The 17,221-nt window shown below is 37.3% G+C and overlaps 1 protein-coding gene across 1 annotated transcript in view; it reads right to left on the reverse strand.

The window, feature by feature from the left end:
• DST (dystonin) overlaps positions 1 to 17,221 on the reverse strand; it is a 515,142-nt gene that overhangs the window by 77,894 nt on the left and 420,027 nt on the right. Inside the window, exons 56-58 of the mRNA XM_012558529.2 lie at positions 6,177 to 6,338; positions 4,510 to 4,680; positions 2,052 to 2,218 (exon numbers count right to left, since the gene is read on the reverse strand). Of these exons, the coding sequence (XP_012413983.1) occupies positions 2,052 to 2,218; positions 4,510 to 4,680; positions 6,177 to 6,338 (500 nt within the window). The remainder of the gene's footprint in view (positions 1 to 2,051; positions 2,219 to 4,509; positions 4,681 to 6,176; positions 6,339 to 17,221) is intronic.

Consider the following 17,221-nt stretch of genomic DNA (forward strand, 5'->3'; position numbering starts at 1 on the left):
ATCTTAGATGGCTGCTCACAGGCTTTTAAGACCCCAGACACTATTCACCAAGGTAGAATGTAGAGCACTGTCTTTATAAGCTGTGTTATGCCAATTGAGCTAGATGTTCCCCGAGACCATGGTCCCCACAGCCCTCCGCCCATGTGCTAGGCTGTTTTAAGGCTTCTGTGTTAACTAATTCAATCAGAGCACCAGTTACTGAGATTGCTTTGACCAAACGGTCAAAACTGGATGCAAATTTTTAAGAATATACATAGCTTTTCCCTCCAGTAGAATAGTGATTTCTACTTTATAAAAGTATATATAAATATATAAAGGTGTATTTTCCAAAAGTAGTAATACTTAACAATCTTTTATGGATTAAAATACCATGAATAGAGGAAAATATTTCTTGGACTTTTACTTCTAATGTAGTTTGAAATGTTTTTTGAAAACACATGGTTTCCTCAGTTGCAGAGGTATCCATATAAGTAAAAACCTGCTTCCACTGTCCTCAGGTTTTTTCTAAGGCAAGGGATACTGCTGGTCTGCATACAGAGTACCTGATTCACTACCAAAGTCTATAAATCATTTCTACTGGGACCAAGAGTTGTTTTTGTCTTAACTTCTCATCATGTTTAATTTTGAGGGAATTACATGATTTGACAAATTAGCTTTCTATGGGGACAAAGGGAATTATAGACAATTGGCACATGCTATTGAATATAATTTCTGTTCCATTATATCATATACTATATATACATGTACAGATATGTAAGAGAAACTTTCAGTTGAAATACATTTGATTATGAAAAGAATAGGAATATAATTACTATCTTGTTTTTAACTTCTGGATCATCACTATCTATGACTTTTTTCTAAATTAAAATATTCAATCATCTACAATCAGTAGAAATAACTATTTTGTGATTAGATATAATTTATCATGATTTAAATTGTGAGTAGTAAATTTGCATGTAAATCATATGACCTACAACCCTCCATTAATACCACTGTGAGGAACATTCTAGGAAAAGAAAACTAGATACAGTAATAAAGCAAAAAGATTTAGATATTTATTTGTTTATTAAAATTTAAAAAATACTGCGAGAAGCTTCATGGGAGCCAGAACATAATGCACTAGGGCATTTCACAGGAGAATTACTGGTCTGTTAACACATATTAAATGACAATGTGTGAGTTTTGTGTCCTCAGAAGCACCTCATTCTGCGGTTCTAAAATTAGAGTTAACTCTACTCCATAATTTGAGATTACACAAATCCTTCTGGTCACCATTCCTGTTCCAAAGAAGGTAGGGATTTATGGAACACACTCATTCTGTTCATGGTTCATTTATTTTCAACCCAACCAGCTTATGTGGCTATACTTCAGTATAGCTACTACTTAACACTGGTCAATGCGGTGCTGATGCAGAAAATGAGGAAACGTTGGTCAAGATTTCGTAATAAAAATAATGCCAAGAGCAAAAGCCCAGTGGAGCCCTGCTCTTGGCTTTCTGTCCTTCATAAATTTTAGAGGACTTTCAACCTGCCTCATTTCCTAGCTAACTCCTACTCTTCCTTTAGAACATAGCTTAGCTGTCACTTCCCTGCCCTCAGATCAGGTTCTTCCTATTGTATGCACCGACAGCACCCTGTACTTTCGCACTGAAACACTCATCCCATTTTTCATTACTTTCCAATGGCTATAAATCCTACTAGACTGTACCCTAGCTGACGGCAGGAATGATCTGTTTAGGTCACCTCCCATAACCCAAGGTCTAGTTCTGTGCCCGATGCATGGTAGGCAGGCAATAACTATGTAATAAATGAATGATTTTCCCTGAGATATATGGGTTTCTCAAGACACAGAGCTGGGATATATCTGGTGACTACAAGCCATCAATCACCATTAGAGGAATGAGAGAGAACCACCACAGCCCTTGCCACTTATGTTCACATACATAATAAACATAGGACAGTAACAATTTGAAGAAAAGCATTGCCAAAATACAAAATCAGTATTAAGGTCAATGCTACTCATTCAAAACAACTGGGAAGTATTTCAGTTACCTCGTTTCAGCTTTGTTAAGCAGTGCCTCCCATCTACTATCCAAGAGACTCAGCTGTTTCAAAATCTTCACTTTATCTGCAGGTTCTGCTGTTGTAGCAATTTTTTCTCCTTCTCGTTTAATTACCTCCACAGTAGACTTGCGGTCATCCAACAATCTTTGAAGAAGCTTGAGACAAAACATTAAATGCCATCAAAGGAAAAGGAATAATTGTATCAACATAAAGGACACCGTATTCTAAGTACTTCTGATGTATGACAAACATGTGTATTTTGCACAGACACACATATGAAAGTATCTGAGAAGTGGGATTTAAAAAATAACTCATTTTGTTTAATAAATTCAGATTCATTATGTTAGACACTGTGGTGGGTACTTTTCATAGTAGACAAAACTAGTATTGACAAGACCACTAATCTCTTCATTATTAATTTATGAGTATAAAACATCGGGGTAGAAGGTGTTTTTTAGGATAACTCCACTGACTTTAAGGAAAGTGCACAATCTCACTATTACAATGAAATGGAGATGCCTTAACCATTCAAAGATTATATGCCCTTGTCGAGATAAAAACGACTATAATGAATCATTATTGTTTTCAAAGCCTTTTCTCACATTAAATAACTTGTTATAGACAGGAAATTTGAGATTTTGAGAGGGTATATAACTTTCCCAAGTTCTAAAGTTAGTGAGGCTAAAACTAGGGGCAAAGTCTTCTGTCTCCTGGCTCCTTTTACTAGTTGGGACTACCTCCTAAAATCCTTTATGAGAATGAAAACTAAGACTGAGCCTTTAAATATCATTTCCAAAAGGAACAGAGGGTGAAGCATGTAAGAAATCTCCAAAGCCAGCGAAATAACACTAATATTTCAGGATTTAGTAGCAGAAACAAAATTCAATTTAATTTTAATTAAGTATTTCAAGAAGCTGAGAATGGAATCTTTGATAGAGCCAGCCAGAACTCAGGATTGTCTCGCTTTAATCTAATTAAAACAAATATCTCATGAACAAGTGCTGAACACAGGTACTGTGTTAACAGCAATGAAGAAGGCACAGGGGTATAAGACACTAAATACTTTGTTACTTCCTCAATCTGGTCCTGACTGATAGTTAAAGGACAAAAGATTAGACAGTTACCCAGAAGTAACAAACTAAAAGAGTCTTCTCTCACTTTCATTTTGAGATCAAAACACCCTAAGCAAGAGGTAAGAGGAATATGTTTACAAAGAAGGGTAAGAAACAAACATTCTCGACAAGGGCATATAATCAAAGTAAAACAGGTGGTTTATTCAGCAGAGAAGCAATTAAGTGGATCAATTTTGACAAACTTTCATAGGAAGGCCTCTAGCAATGAAGAAAGCAAAATCAACAAATAGCTTCTGCTGGCTAAACATAATAGATCAACTCTGAAAGAATAACAGGTTTAAATTAAATTGTGAATCGTGATATTATTTAATAATTACATGAATGCAATGTGTTTCCAGTTATGTTTCTTTAATCCTTACCTCTAAATCTATTTGTAGTAATTTCCCAATATGCTGGAGTTTTCAACAAAGAATTTTCAGAGAGACAGTATTGATTGTAGTAATTAAGCCTTTTACTCCTCTCCCTTCCTTTTAAAGTTCTCACACCGGAGAAACAAATTTACCACTCTGCTGTGTGTTAGGCCCTTCCCTTATGTCATTTCAAGTCATGGCTGACAAACAGTATGGATAATATCAGTAAAGGCTTCATAACTGACCACCACCAGGACACCGACCAGAAATTGTACATGGTCACAAGAAGTAGCTGCCATCCCTCTAAAGAGTGTGTCTTCCCAGCTTGGTCCTTTTTAGTAGTGTCAAAAACCACAACAGTATATTCCTTACTATAGGTGAAGCAAATATTTGCCTCTTTAATATAGACTGAACCATAAGAAACGGCTGATATTTGACCTAAAGAAAAGGCAGTCTTCATATGGATCAACCTAACATGTAAGAGAACAACGTCCAAATGAAATCTTTTCAGGGAGGCCTTCCTTGACTACCTTATTTAAAACTGCACACCACCCTTCCCTCCACTCTAGCACTTCCTGTCTCCCAATCCCTGCTCTGTCACCTCCTAATTTCTATCCCCCACTCCTGCTTTATTTGTCACTTTCTACCTTATCAGAATTTTTTAATTTACTTTGTTTATTGTCTCTCTCTCTCCACCTGTGCCTCCCTTCCCACTAGACTTTAAACTCCGTGAGGAGCTTTTATCCTTTTTATTCATTGATGTATCCCCAGCACCGGGAACAGTGCCTGACTCATGGCATTGGTCCAGTAAATATTTGTTGAATGATTAACAGAATAATGTCTAGAGCAGCAACGATAAGTTAACCAGGATATCCTATTAATATAAATACAGTCACCAGGTAAATTTATGTTCTCATTATTAAAATTTAATATGAAATACAACACAAGCACCACTTAACTTACCTTTTGCTCTTGTATCTGGGCCTTCACCACTTTGAACTCGGCCGACGGGGGTTTCTGATTGGCCACAAGCTCCTCAGTGTCCACCATCCAGCTGAGCAGGGACTCCAGGGCATCCTGGAACCTCCCACAGTGCAGCAGGGCTTCCTGCAGCTGGGCCGCTCGCTGAGCCACCTGCAAAGTTCCCATTGCTCCAACTTATTCGGTTGTTTCATAAGAGAATGAAATCTGCCCATCGGCTGCCACTTTTCATGATTATTTTCCCACTTGGTCACAACTTATCTTTTCCTTTTCATTTAAAATTTACCCAAAGGATTGATACGAGGCAGGCCAGAGGTGGAAGGGAATCAAACTGTAGCATCTAAGCCACGAAAACAAGGTTACCATCCCAAACGGTCAATGTAGAAGACTGAATCTTTGAGATTTTGGAAATATCTGATAAGTTTATGATTAGCAATGAAAGATTAAAATATTTCCACGTTACTGAAAAACACAATGCATTAGTCATTTTCATCATTATCCCCAGTACTCATTTTTTATTTCCAACTCATGAATATCAGAAATAATGATGAAAAGACTAAGATGTAAAAAAAAAAAAAAAAAAAATCTATGATAGCAGAGAGAATCAGAATTACCTTTTACTAGGCAAAATAACTCTAAAGTATTTGATTAAATTCTGCTTGCTCCAAGCTCTAGAGTCCTTTTTCAACAAACTGGGGCCTTTGTCTTCTAGTAAATGGAGTCTCTGTGACCCACATAGAGATATCCTATTGCCCTTCTCATAGATCTTTTCCTTTTCGACTGAAAAAGTAGTTGGCAAGATATTTTAAGCACTATGGAATATATTTACACCTGACACTGCATTCGAAGTGTGTTTAAGAAGCACAACAATATGAAATGGATTTTAAAGAATGATAAATACAGTTTTAAGACTTGAAACTGCTTCAGATTTCAATACAGGGAGAAAAACAACAAAAGATCAACACTGCCATCCCATAACAACATTCTGATAATTTATATGTCACAGGAAAAACTGTCACTATGTCTCAGAATTATTTCCTTAAAATAGAGGAGCACTACTTCCAGCATTTTCTCTCTTGGAAACTCAGGGATAGGTAGGACCTACTTCTTAAAAATAATATTTAGAGTTAAAGGTCTATAGTGGGGGTGGCAAACTCTAAGTCCAGGGCTGACAGAGTATCTTTGGTTTGCACAGCGTTGACCTATTATACAGTGTGAAATTAGTTGCCAGCACTTGAAAATTGGAATTTTTCACATAAAAAATAAGATTTCCAGGTACTTTTGAAAATAAGCAGGCTATCTCGCAAGAGTGAGCCAACATCCCTACGTGGCAATGATTTGCTAGAGCAAAGTAGATACCGTACCCTTAGAAGTGTGTGTACTCTCTCAACATGGCGCCATGGTCATAGGCTGCTTCCCACTTCACTCTATCAAAGTTGAGAAGTGACCTGTTTCACCCAGCTCACTTCTTTCACTTATGCTCCCTACCTAGCTCCTGCTGGCATCTGAGTTTGGGGCCTCCAGTTTACAGCAAGATAAAAAAAAGTAGACACACTTAGAGAGTTTAACTAGTATAAATATGATTAATGGTCACAATAAATCCTAGAGAATAATAATCAACAGAAACAAGAAGGGTATAAGAATATTACCTTCTTGTTGAGGGTCTTCCACCGTGCGTTGACATCGTCAAGGTCATGCTCCAGACCCTGAGTGCTGGTGCCTTTAGCAGCACTCTGAATAAGGCCTTGACCTAACCAGTTTACATCTTGCTGTTTAACCTGCAAGGGTTCAATCTCTTCTTTCTGGAATACCTGCAGTTAGAATAACAATAATGATTTGAATTACAGTTTCTAACAACCACCAAATATAAAATAAACAATTTTTTAGTCATCAGGTATTGGAAACTATCAATTATTACAGAAGTAAAGATAATTTTTGTTAACTATTCATAGCTACCATATGAATAACAGCAAGAGTAGACTAAATATAAATTCAGAGTACTGTCAAAATCATTCAAAAATATTAAAGAAAGATATTCTCAATACATGTAATTCTAAGTGGACTGCTTCATTATCATAGCACTAAAAATTTCCTATTGTCCCAATTTAACTCTAGCAAAAGATTTATGGAAAATGCTAAAGAGCAAAATGATAAGATGGGCCCAAGATGTGCAAAGAATCCTTATAGACTCTACTAAGGATGGTGGCTGCTTGCTGGCAACTGAAGGTTGAGGCTCAAATTGGAAATGTAGAATCATTGACAAGAAGAGGAGGCGAGCCAAGACGCCAAATACATGGTGTGAGCCAAAAACAGGAATAGGAAAAGGAGATACGATATAGGCATGCACTGCAATAGTATGGATCCCGACACATCTAGATCCCTCCATGCCAATCAATATGCCAATAGGCTTCTAAGTAGGAGGCCTCATTCTGTGGACCTGATCACATGCATTCCCAACAGAACAACTCTGGTTACTCTTTGATCATTGCTGCCTATGCCTACACTGCCAGTGTAGGTTTCCAACCCATCTCTCCCCCACTCTCCACCTATCCAATATATGGCCCCCCCAGTTGCCTACAATGGGCAAAGAATTTAATGTGTTACATTAAAATGTAAGTTCCTGAAAGCAGGAAGTTCTGTCTGATTTCCTTGTAGTTCTACACCCCGGGGCTAGAACAGTACCTAACACGTAATAGGTACCCAACAATTATTTGTTGAATGTATGAACATCAGCATAGAAAATTATATTTATATCTTGGGGGTAGATGACGTCAACTTCTTAGCTGATAATTCTGGGGATAGATGACATCACCTCCTTATTAGATAATACAAATGTTTTTAATATAGGACTGAAGGATGTCACAAGGAAAATCAATTATTTTAACCAAGGAAGGAAAGTTTCAGATAGATAAGAGAAGTTTGGGGTTCTGAGTTATTATACTGAAGGGTACTATATATCAATAGTCCAGGACAGTTCAACACAATATGTGAGAACAAATAAAGGCAAACATCAAAATACCACCTAAGCAAAAATTATAGGCACATTATGGAAAATAATTCTGAAAGACATAGAGGCTGCGAGAGACAAACTGTCCAGACTCTGGCTCAAGGCCTAACATGTAGGATACTCCTGTGTTACTAAATGAATCAATAAATGAAGCCACAACAAACAAATAAATGATCATTTCCTCTAAAAGTCCCTTCCTAACTAAGAGCCCAAGCTGCTTCTTGCACAGATAATCCACATAGACAACTTCCACACTGGCTAATTATTTCAGCATAACAAAACTAAATACATATGAAAATCAGTTACACATAATCAAATAAATTATGAGAATTCCCTAAATCATTGAGAAAAGTCATAAGAAGTGTTTATAATTTTTTTAAAAGTTATAATTTACCTAAAAAGTCAACAGAAAGTTGCTGCAAGGTGGTGAGGACAGAATTTGATTCTCTTTCTTTTCTATACCACCTTCTAAGTCACTACTTCTAGGAACTAATAGTTGTGGCTATGTTTTACTACTTACCAAAAAAAAGGGATGGGGTACGTGGAAAAACTGCTAAATTCTTAATTCCCTGACGTTGTATGGTATAGAAAAATTCAGGGTAAATAAAGGTTTCTTCTCCCTCTCATACAGTTTTCAGGATAAAAATTAATCTAATATCCTCATAAATTGCCTTAACCTCTGATCCTGGTTTTAAAGAAATTAACTTTAGGTTGTATATCAGAGGCCTCAGACAGTGAGTTTGTGGTAATTTTCTAAAGTGCTACAAAAAAATATACTGAGGATTAAAAAAAACTATTAAGGAATCTATATACTCCTAACAGTTTAATTACTTTCTACAAATAAACTGCAAAATCCTTTATAGAAAAAAAAAGGTACTTTCTTAATTAAACTTTTAATGCATACTCAAGGAAAGGTCATCGTTGACTATAGCAATTATTTCATGGACTAAGAAGAATTTTTGTAATATTGTTTAGATTCCTTATCTCTCAGTTGTAACAAAACACCTATGAAGAGAGACTTCTTCCCCCTAATCTAACCCATAAGCACATAAAGAGAAGCTTAAAATAAAATAAAATTACCTCTGAGACAAAGTTTACCAGAAGAGTTTAGTATAAGTACCAAAATAGCTGAACTTCAATCGGAGTGGGAAGAAAAAAATTACAGCCTTGACAAACAACCTCTACGTATTACAAGGCTGCACCCTTTAGTTTGTTACCTCATTCACCACTCACAAAAAGTTAAGAGCTATAATGACTGCAAAATACAGCACAATAACTTCTCTACTTCCACGTGAAGAGCTACTGAGAGAAAAATTTCAGGACATTTAAAAAGTCCTTAATTTGGGTAGAGTACTTTGCAGACCACAACAATGTAACACTGTACCTTCATGAATAAGTCTGTTCAAGCCTACTAAATCTAATATAACTGCCCTTAAATGGCAGTGTCTTAAACCACTATTTGTGTAAAAGCCCAATGTTAATATAAATTGACAGTGGAGGCATTTTAAATGAGGAAGAACAGCTAGCCATCTGCACAGGACCCTAAACAGCTGGGAATAATCAATCTTCTCAAAAATGGCCCCTAATCAGTTTGTTATAATGACCAGTTTATCAATAACTGGCATATTGCAGAGTGCTAGTCAAACCTCCAAATAGAAGACTGAATTTGATCATTATAAGAAACACTAGAGGCCACTTTGCTCACAGAACCACAAACTTCTGGCATTTCAGAGTTTCCCATTTCCATTAATTACCTGGACTGACTGAAAGCCATGGCAGACTGTGTCCAATAGTTCTGCCTGAGCCCTTGTTTTTCTGGGAGCTGCTTTCTTTCTTACTGGAATGAATTTCGGGGAGTACTTCATATGGATCACCTCCATATCCTGGGCAGAAAGTGGAGCCTCCACTTCCTCTTTAGATGCTATGTTGGATTCTTCTGAATCATACAGTGTCAACAATGTTACATTTTCTATTAAACTTGTGCTATCACAATCTACATCATTCTTCCCCAGATCTGTGTGATAGAGATCTAAATCCTGAGAAGAATCTTTCACAGGTTGCCTGTTTTGTACTGTGATTTTAGATTCTCCTGATCCATATGACTTCTCTTCTCCAGGTTCAAAAATGTGCTCATTTTCTCCATCTCTTAGCATAACTAATGGGCCACACTCTCCATTGCTCTCTTCCAAATCATTCTGCAGGCATCTATTTTCACCATGGATTTTCCTTTGACCATTTACACATTTTGCTTCCTCTAGTGGAGAAACATCATGTAGAATCATTTTGAAGTTTTCATCAGGATGGGCACTTCTATAGGAAAGCAAGGGGATTTTCTGTTCACTAATGGAATTAACAGAAAAGAAGGGTCTATATTGCTCTGCTATATGAATATCTTCAGCAGAAGACAAGCTTCTAATTCGTGACTGGTCTCCAGTTAAAATTCCCTGTTTGTCTTCCCTCTCTGCTGGAGGGCTGCATAAACCAGAGTCGTCCTCCTCGAAAGTCAGAGAATTAGTACCCCATCTGTACTTGCTGGCCTTGATAACTGCATCTGCTACATCAGTAGGTTCAACAAATGAGCTTTCACTTTTGTTTGCATGATCCATAAAATTGGCCGGAACAAACATTCGCCATGACCTCCTATGCTCTTTCTTTTCTGCATGAGATTTGGCTTTGGATAATCCTGCGGTTCGAATGATATCACTGTTTAGTTTGAGTGCATCAAAGATCATCTTTTCATCAAGTTTGTTAGCTTCACGACCTCTCAACTCAAATACACTGGAAGAAGTAAGGGCACCGTTAGAGCATAGAGAACTAACATCCAGTGTTCTGTGACTGTAGGGTAAAGTCCGATCTGTAAAATGCCTGGAAGACAGGCTACCTTTTGAACCAGAATCTATCTGTTCATTTAGTCTAACAGTATCATAGATTGACCGCTGTGGCACATAACAGTCTTCAATGTTTAGGTCCTCCTCTTCTTCACCCTTCCCTACACACGGGGGATTCTGACGTAAACAGTCTGGTCTGCTGAGTGGCTTCCCCATTTTGTAGATAGTTAAAACAAAAATTGCAGCTCTTGACACAGTAAATAAGAAATAAGGCAAAGCATTTTTTAAAAAAGCATACTTCTGAACTGAACTACGAAGTGTCCTTAGCATAAAGACACATGTTCATATAATATCTGTCATAATACATGAGGTGTTTAGGTCATCATCAGTGCATCAGTATAAATGCAACTATTCTTTCACCTGGCTGTTTTTAGAATGATTCTAAAAAAAAATAAAGTGCATTAAGAACAGAGAACAGAAATCTCCTTCCTCTGCCTCCCCCAACTCCGCAAAGTTCCCTTTCACAAACTCCAAAACACACACACATTTAACAGTGGCTCAAACACTCAGAACATTCCTTTGTCAGCCCATTTCCCTTTTAAATTTAATTTTGCATGTAAGAGATTCAGATTAAAACTCCAAAAAAACAAGCATTCTAGCAGGCTGGAGGTTAATTTTGGCAGACCTCTGGTTAACTGTAATCCACTGAAGGATGGCTTGTAAAACTCCATCTCCTTTATAAATAAACTATGTTTCAGAAACTTAAAAGACAGACACAGGGACCACCTATTGTTCAGATGAAGGCACAGCACAAATCCTCAGGGAAAAATAAGTTAAATCTTACAATTTCTAAGAAAGTTAAAATTTTATTTTTGGGGGGAGTAGCTATAAATAATCTTGATTCAAAAGGCAGTTTTTCTTCCCATATTAAGCTTCTTCGAGGCTATTCAGAACTACCCAAAGGAAAAAAAAAAATCAGACTTCTGGACAGCCAGGCCAGTACAATCCAGCAACCATTTTAAGTAAACAGTTAGAAAGCACGGTGTATTACAAACTCCCCTTTAAAAAATAAAAATAAAAAAGCCATTTCCAAAGATTCTTATCTGGTCCCCTTTAAGAAGGTTTATTCCACCTGAGGCAATTGCAGCAAAGAGCTTGGCGGCGGTTTCCTCTAAGGCACAGGCTGCGTAATTCACATTCAGTTGAAGATCGAGACTACTGTCCTTTGAAACTGTCCAACTGTGGCCGCAGTTTTGCCTTCATTTTAGCTACAGCTGAAGAGAGACAGAGGTGGCAGTGGAGGCACAGCAGAACTCCAGCAGGGACTTCCTGCGCTGTCCCGGCTCCTCACTGCAGCGCGGTCCCGGGCCGACATCCTCCCGAGCCGGGGCGCTTCCAGCAACGCCCTCTTTCTCTGGGCAACATCTCCTACGTCCCCCCCCTTTGCCCGCCGCGCTCCCAGCTCTCTATTACCGCGGTGCTACGCCCTCGGGTGATTTAACTTCGCAGTCTTTTCTTTTACTCCTTGCCTTGTCTGGGAGCCGGCGAGCTGTTTCAGGGGGAGGTACCTTGAGGCCGTGAGGCTGTAATGCAACAGCCTGGTGGTGACATCAGCACAAATCAGCGTCCTGGAACTGCGAAGAGGGGCAGCCCGGGTTCAGAGAACGCTGAAACCCCACCAATTAGTTCAAAATGGGAAGAGATACGATGCGCTTGCAGAGGCAGAGGCTGGCACCAGGAGCTCCGCGAAGAAATCATTGTGTGAACGTCAGAGACCACACTCATTTGAATATTAAATGACAAAAAGAGGACTACCCAAGTGCCTATCCTTCAGTGGAAATCAAACTGTCACACACTGAAGAATCTCTATTACTTAAGTAGTATCTGAGACGCGACCTGCAGATCACTTTCAAGTTGAGTATTTTGTCATTCCCTTTTAAAGCCCAAATTCAACAAATCGGTTCCCCCGAGTAAATTAGCCTATGGGCATAGCGCCTGAGCGCTGCTGACATGAATATTAGTATTACTAATAACCATGCAGTTCTCTTGAGGTTAATGCAACACCGAGGCAAAGATCAAGGGCAGTAAGGCACTCTACATACATACATACACACATCCACAGATTTTTACTTATTCAACAAACACCGTTTTAAAATATAATTGGAAAATAAATTCAGCAAGCTAAACTTTAGGCTTTGTGGAAATAATTAGTAGTTTTGCTTAAAGAAAGCCTTCCATTCTTTGTTTTACAAAATAAACAACGTTGCCAGTGCAGCAGATAAAGTTACACATTAAGGCAGATTGCCTTTTTTAAAAACTCACAAAATAATCAGTTGAATGTGAACAAAACTGTGCTGACAACAAGTGAAGCAGGAAGTTCTAGGAAAAACAAGTTTATACTTTCTCTGACAATTAAATAGAAGAGACTTTGGGAGGGATTTTTTGAACCTCTAATGATAAAATATTATTTCATAATTATTTTTATAAACCTAAAAGTTGAATCTTCAAAAAAATCTACTCATAATCAAAACTTTTAATAGGTAATTTGTCATTTCAACAATTATTAAATATAACTCAGTATGTGGCCATCATTACATTGAAATTATATATATGTATATATATATAGAAGACTGGTGGCATAGTGGTTAAGAGCTATGGCTGCTAAATCAAAAGGTCAGCAGCTTGAATCCGTCAGGTGCTCCTTGGAAACTCTGTGGGGCAGTTCTACTCTGTCCTATAGAGTCGCTATGAGTCGGAATCGACTCAATAGCAACAGGTTTATACAGCCATCTACAGACAAAAAAAGATATATAAATACCTATCAACACCACAATACCAACACCCATTTTTCACAGTCAGGAAGTAAAATATTTCAACAAGCACCCAATCCTGATGTTGGAGTACACATACTGTTCTGAGGTGCTGATGATAACAGAAGGAACAACATGCACACAGTTGCCATGTTTGAACAGTGGTTTGGGCACCAATCTGAGAGTTAGTAGAGATCAAGTGTTTTATTCCCAAATGCCACTATCTTGATATGTAAGCCTGGAAAGCTACTTATTTACAGCAATATTAACAATAAAGTTTCCATGAGATCTGAATGACTGCCTTTCTCTAAACACTCTAAGTTCCTTACAGAACTTTTGGTAAGAAAGAAATGTCACCAATTCAGTCCCTTTAAACTCTAACTCTGAATAATTAGCATAATATTATTCTAGCCTTACATAAAGCTGAGTAAGATGTAACCTTACATTTGAGGTGGATAGTACATTTTTAAAACTACGTGGATAATTCATTCATAAATTCAACCATTCAACAAATAGTGCTGTGCTCTCTATGTGCCAAATGTGAAGGTAAGCACCAGAGAAATGATGGTGCACAAAAGAAACGCAGTTGCCGCTGCCCTTACACAACTTACCACTGCGTGGGGGATATGGATGGGAAAATGGGCACAATACAATTTGTAGGTAGGGAGTGCTATGGGAAAATGTCCTCTAGTTCATTATGTTTAAATATAAGCTATCTATATTTAATAACTGAATTCCTATTTTATTAAACCTATTTCAACTCATTATTACATTCTAATTCAAATTAAAATTTCTGCTATTAATGTTATTGTGATATGACAATAACTTATACATAACTTTGTTACTTAAAATTACATTCCAAAGACATATCTGGATAACATAAGAGAACTCTTGTATTTAGAGCAGAACAGGAATAGTTTATCTTTTTCTTCTACTTTGGTTTATACAGCTACTTTAAATGTTATAGTCTCTATTGCTAAAAACATCAAAATATATTAAACTGTATTAAATATTAATCATGATATCTAGATCTCTCACATTTTCAAAATGAGAGAAGTAGATAATAAGAGCAAAGTTTTGCTGAAATCCAGTCAACACTATTATTTCATACATACCGAAATCACAGTGTTAAAGTCAAAAATTGTAATTTTACTTATGGCCTATTAAATGTAATCCTGCTAAATTATCTCCAAAAGTAGGTGATTTTGGAAAAGTACCCAAATATACATAAAACAGTGATACTTTCTCATTTCATACCTCTAAAGTTAAATGAAATCTTTAAAAAAGAAAGTTCCTGAAAAATCTTACGACTAAATGCAATCATCCACTTCACAGAAAAGCTGGAAAACTAATTCTATTAACAAAAACATGGAGTTTCTAGAGCTGAAAGATTATTTGGAGATAGTAAGAAATTCAACACACATTATGAGGGAACAACTCAATGTACCTAGTGCAATATTACTCATGAAAACTGACCAAAGTATCCTCCTGGCCCAATAGTGCCTGAAATGAAAACAGAGATAGGTGTTTTGTGCTCCGAGTACAAAAAGAGGCCTTATAAGCAGCAATTTCTATTGTTCCTTCCAAAATAGATAAGCCATTGAGGAATGAAAACTGAAAGCCTTCTATATTTTCAGTTTTCAAAATAATAAATTTCTTCACATAAATGGCTAAAGGGTTTTCAGGGTATATATCAGAGTGAATATGCAACTGCTATTTATTTCAATGGAAAACAGTTTATATTTAAAAGATAATGAAATACTAATCCAGATCTCACCATAAAGGCAAATAAATTTAGAAACACTTACTAGGTTTGCTGACTGAAATCCAAAGTAATAAGTTTATCTTAAAGGGAATTATAGGTAACATCTTTAAGAAACACTTGCTTATTCTTCCTGTAAATTACAACTATACTAAACCTATGCTTCTCATATATCTTTGGTGAAGTTTTCAGGTGACAATAGATATAAAATATCCTATGTAACAGAAGATGATCCTATATAAAACCTTTATTAATTAAAGCACATATATCTATATATAATTTCTAAAAGTTCGGATAAAAAAAAGAAAGCCATCTACAAGTAAAATCAAAAGATGTTAATGACCTCAATTCCTTTCAGATAAACAAAAAATCCAAACCCAAACAAAACCTGAAAACACTTTCATATTAAAATACTGATAAAAGAGATAAAGTAATCTTGAAATTAAGAATGTTAAAGGTACCTGAGAACAGGATATGAGATGACATTTTCTCAAGGTATCCTGGTTCTTGAACAGCTCCAAAAGCTTTTCACTTAATTGACAATCACAGCATTAATCTAATATAGACTATTATTTAATAAATGACTGGAGGCTTAGATAAATGTTTAGAAACCATTTATTCGTCAAATTTTCTTATCAAGAATCCAATGTGTAATTTCATAATATAACAAAGCAAATTCTTTCTCCTTCTCTCCCTACTGTTGTTCCCTCTCTCTCTTACACACACACGCATATACCTCCCTTTAAGTAATCTTCTGTATTAGTAAAATAAGTTATATAGGTCTCCTTTCATCTAAGGGAGGTTCTGATAATAATGATTGATGCTACAGTCTCTTTTTATGGATCACTTTAAACTGCTGATCCAGGTTTGTTTGTTTTTTTTTAAAACCTGAATAACAAACAACAACAAAAAACAAACCAAACCTAAACAAAATCCTCTGTTATAAAGTCTCTGTCTGGAACCACCCCCAGAACAAGTTACTTTAATTCCTTAATCTTAAATGGAGTAACAAAAGAGACCTTATGTGACATAAAGGGTCAAAGCATTAGTTAGCAGCAAAACAGAAGAGAACCCACATTGCCAAATTCCCTCTCTGACAGCCCTTCCAGAGCAGTAGGGTATCTATTCCTTGTGTGATATAGGAAACATCCGTTACACTAGTTTAAAACTTGTATGGGTGAGAATACGAAGCAGTCACGATACTTTTCCTGCCTCCACGCATCCAAGGGCTAACCACTTGCTCAAATTAAAAAAGCAAAACAGTCACTTTTTTTTCTTGCATGTCCTTCCTTCAAATGCAAATCTTCTGTTCTCTCAGCAGTTCTAGGTAAATGTAAATTATGGGTGGGGCTCAGGTTTTAGACCTAAATCCCTACTCTGTACTGAGGGCTACTGCATTCAAACAGCCTATGATTCCCTCAGACAAATCCTAGTTTCTCTTTCAGTATATCAATCAAGTATTGGCTGAAGACAGAGTTACACCCTCTCTGTAGCCTTTAATACCCAATATTCATTTCTATCATAAGTTTAGGTCTGCTTTACAACACTAGGTAGGAGAAACATTCAGTATCCACAGTACATTCAGATAAACACATAATCCGAAACACATAACCCTTTTTAAAACATTCCAGTTTCATCTTATCTTCTCCACACCTTACCTATCTTCCCATTCATATGCATATGGCCTTGTGCCTCTAGCTGGGTGGAGCCAGCAGACCCTGGCCCCCTATCAATCATCCCATTTATCTGGCCTGGCTTTTGCCCCAGGCCACTCCAGCTGCAGTGTAACTTTCCTTTCAGCCATTACAGGTAACAACCACCAAAGGAACCATTCGGGTCCACTCATGAGTGGAAGTGAGGAACTGCAGCAATGAAGAGATGGGCCAAGTTTGGACACGTTCCACTGGCACCCAATGACCTAGCCCATGGGTGCTAGGGCTGAGTGAGAGGAAGGGCTGGCTGGTCAGAAGTAAAGGGAGTTGAGTGGACTCCTGAATTTACTGGTAGAACCCATTGACCTAGCCCAAAGGGGCTAGGGATGAGAGAATGTGAAGGGGCTGTCTGAAGTGCTGGGAGGTGTGCATGAACTCTCCAGCCTACAGCGGCTACCCATTGTGACCTAGCTTGGATGGTTAGGGATAAGCTGACCAGAACCTGACCAAATAAAGGCATAAAGTGGCTGGCTTACATGCTTTCGTGGGTGTGCTTACACTTAAAATAGGGGGAACAAGGGAGGATCCGCGCTGAATAGATTCCTCTTTTCCTGATGGGTTTGTGGAAGGGGGGG

Source organism: Trichechus manatus, unplaced genomic scaffold, assembly GCF_000243295.1.
Source record: "Trichechus manatus latirostris isolate Lorelei unplaced genomic scaffold, TriManLat1.0 scaffold00172, whole genome shotgun sequence".
Lineage (NCBI taxonomy): Eukaryota > Metazoa > Chordata > Mammalia > Sirenia > Trichechidae > Trichechus > Trichechus manatus.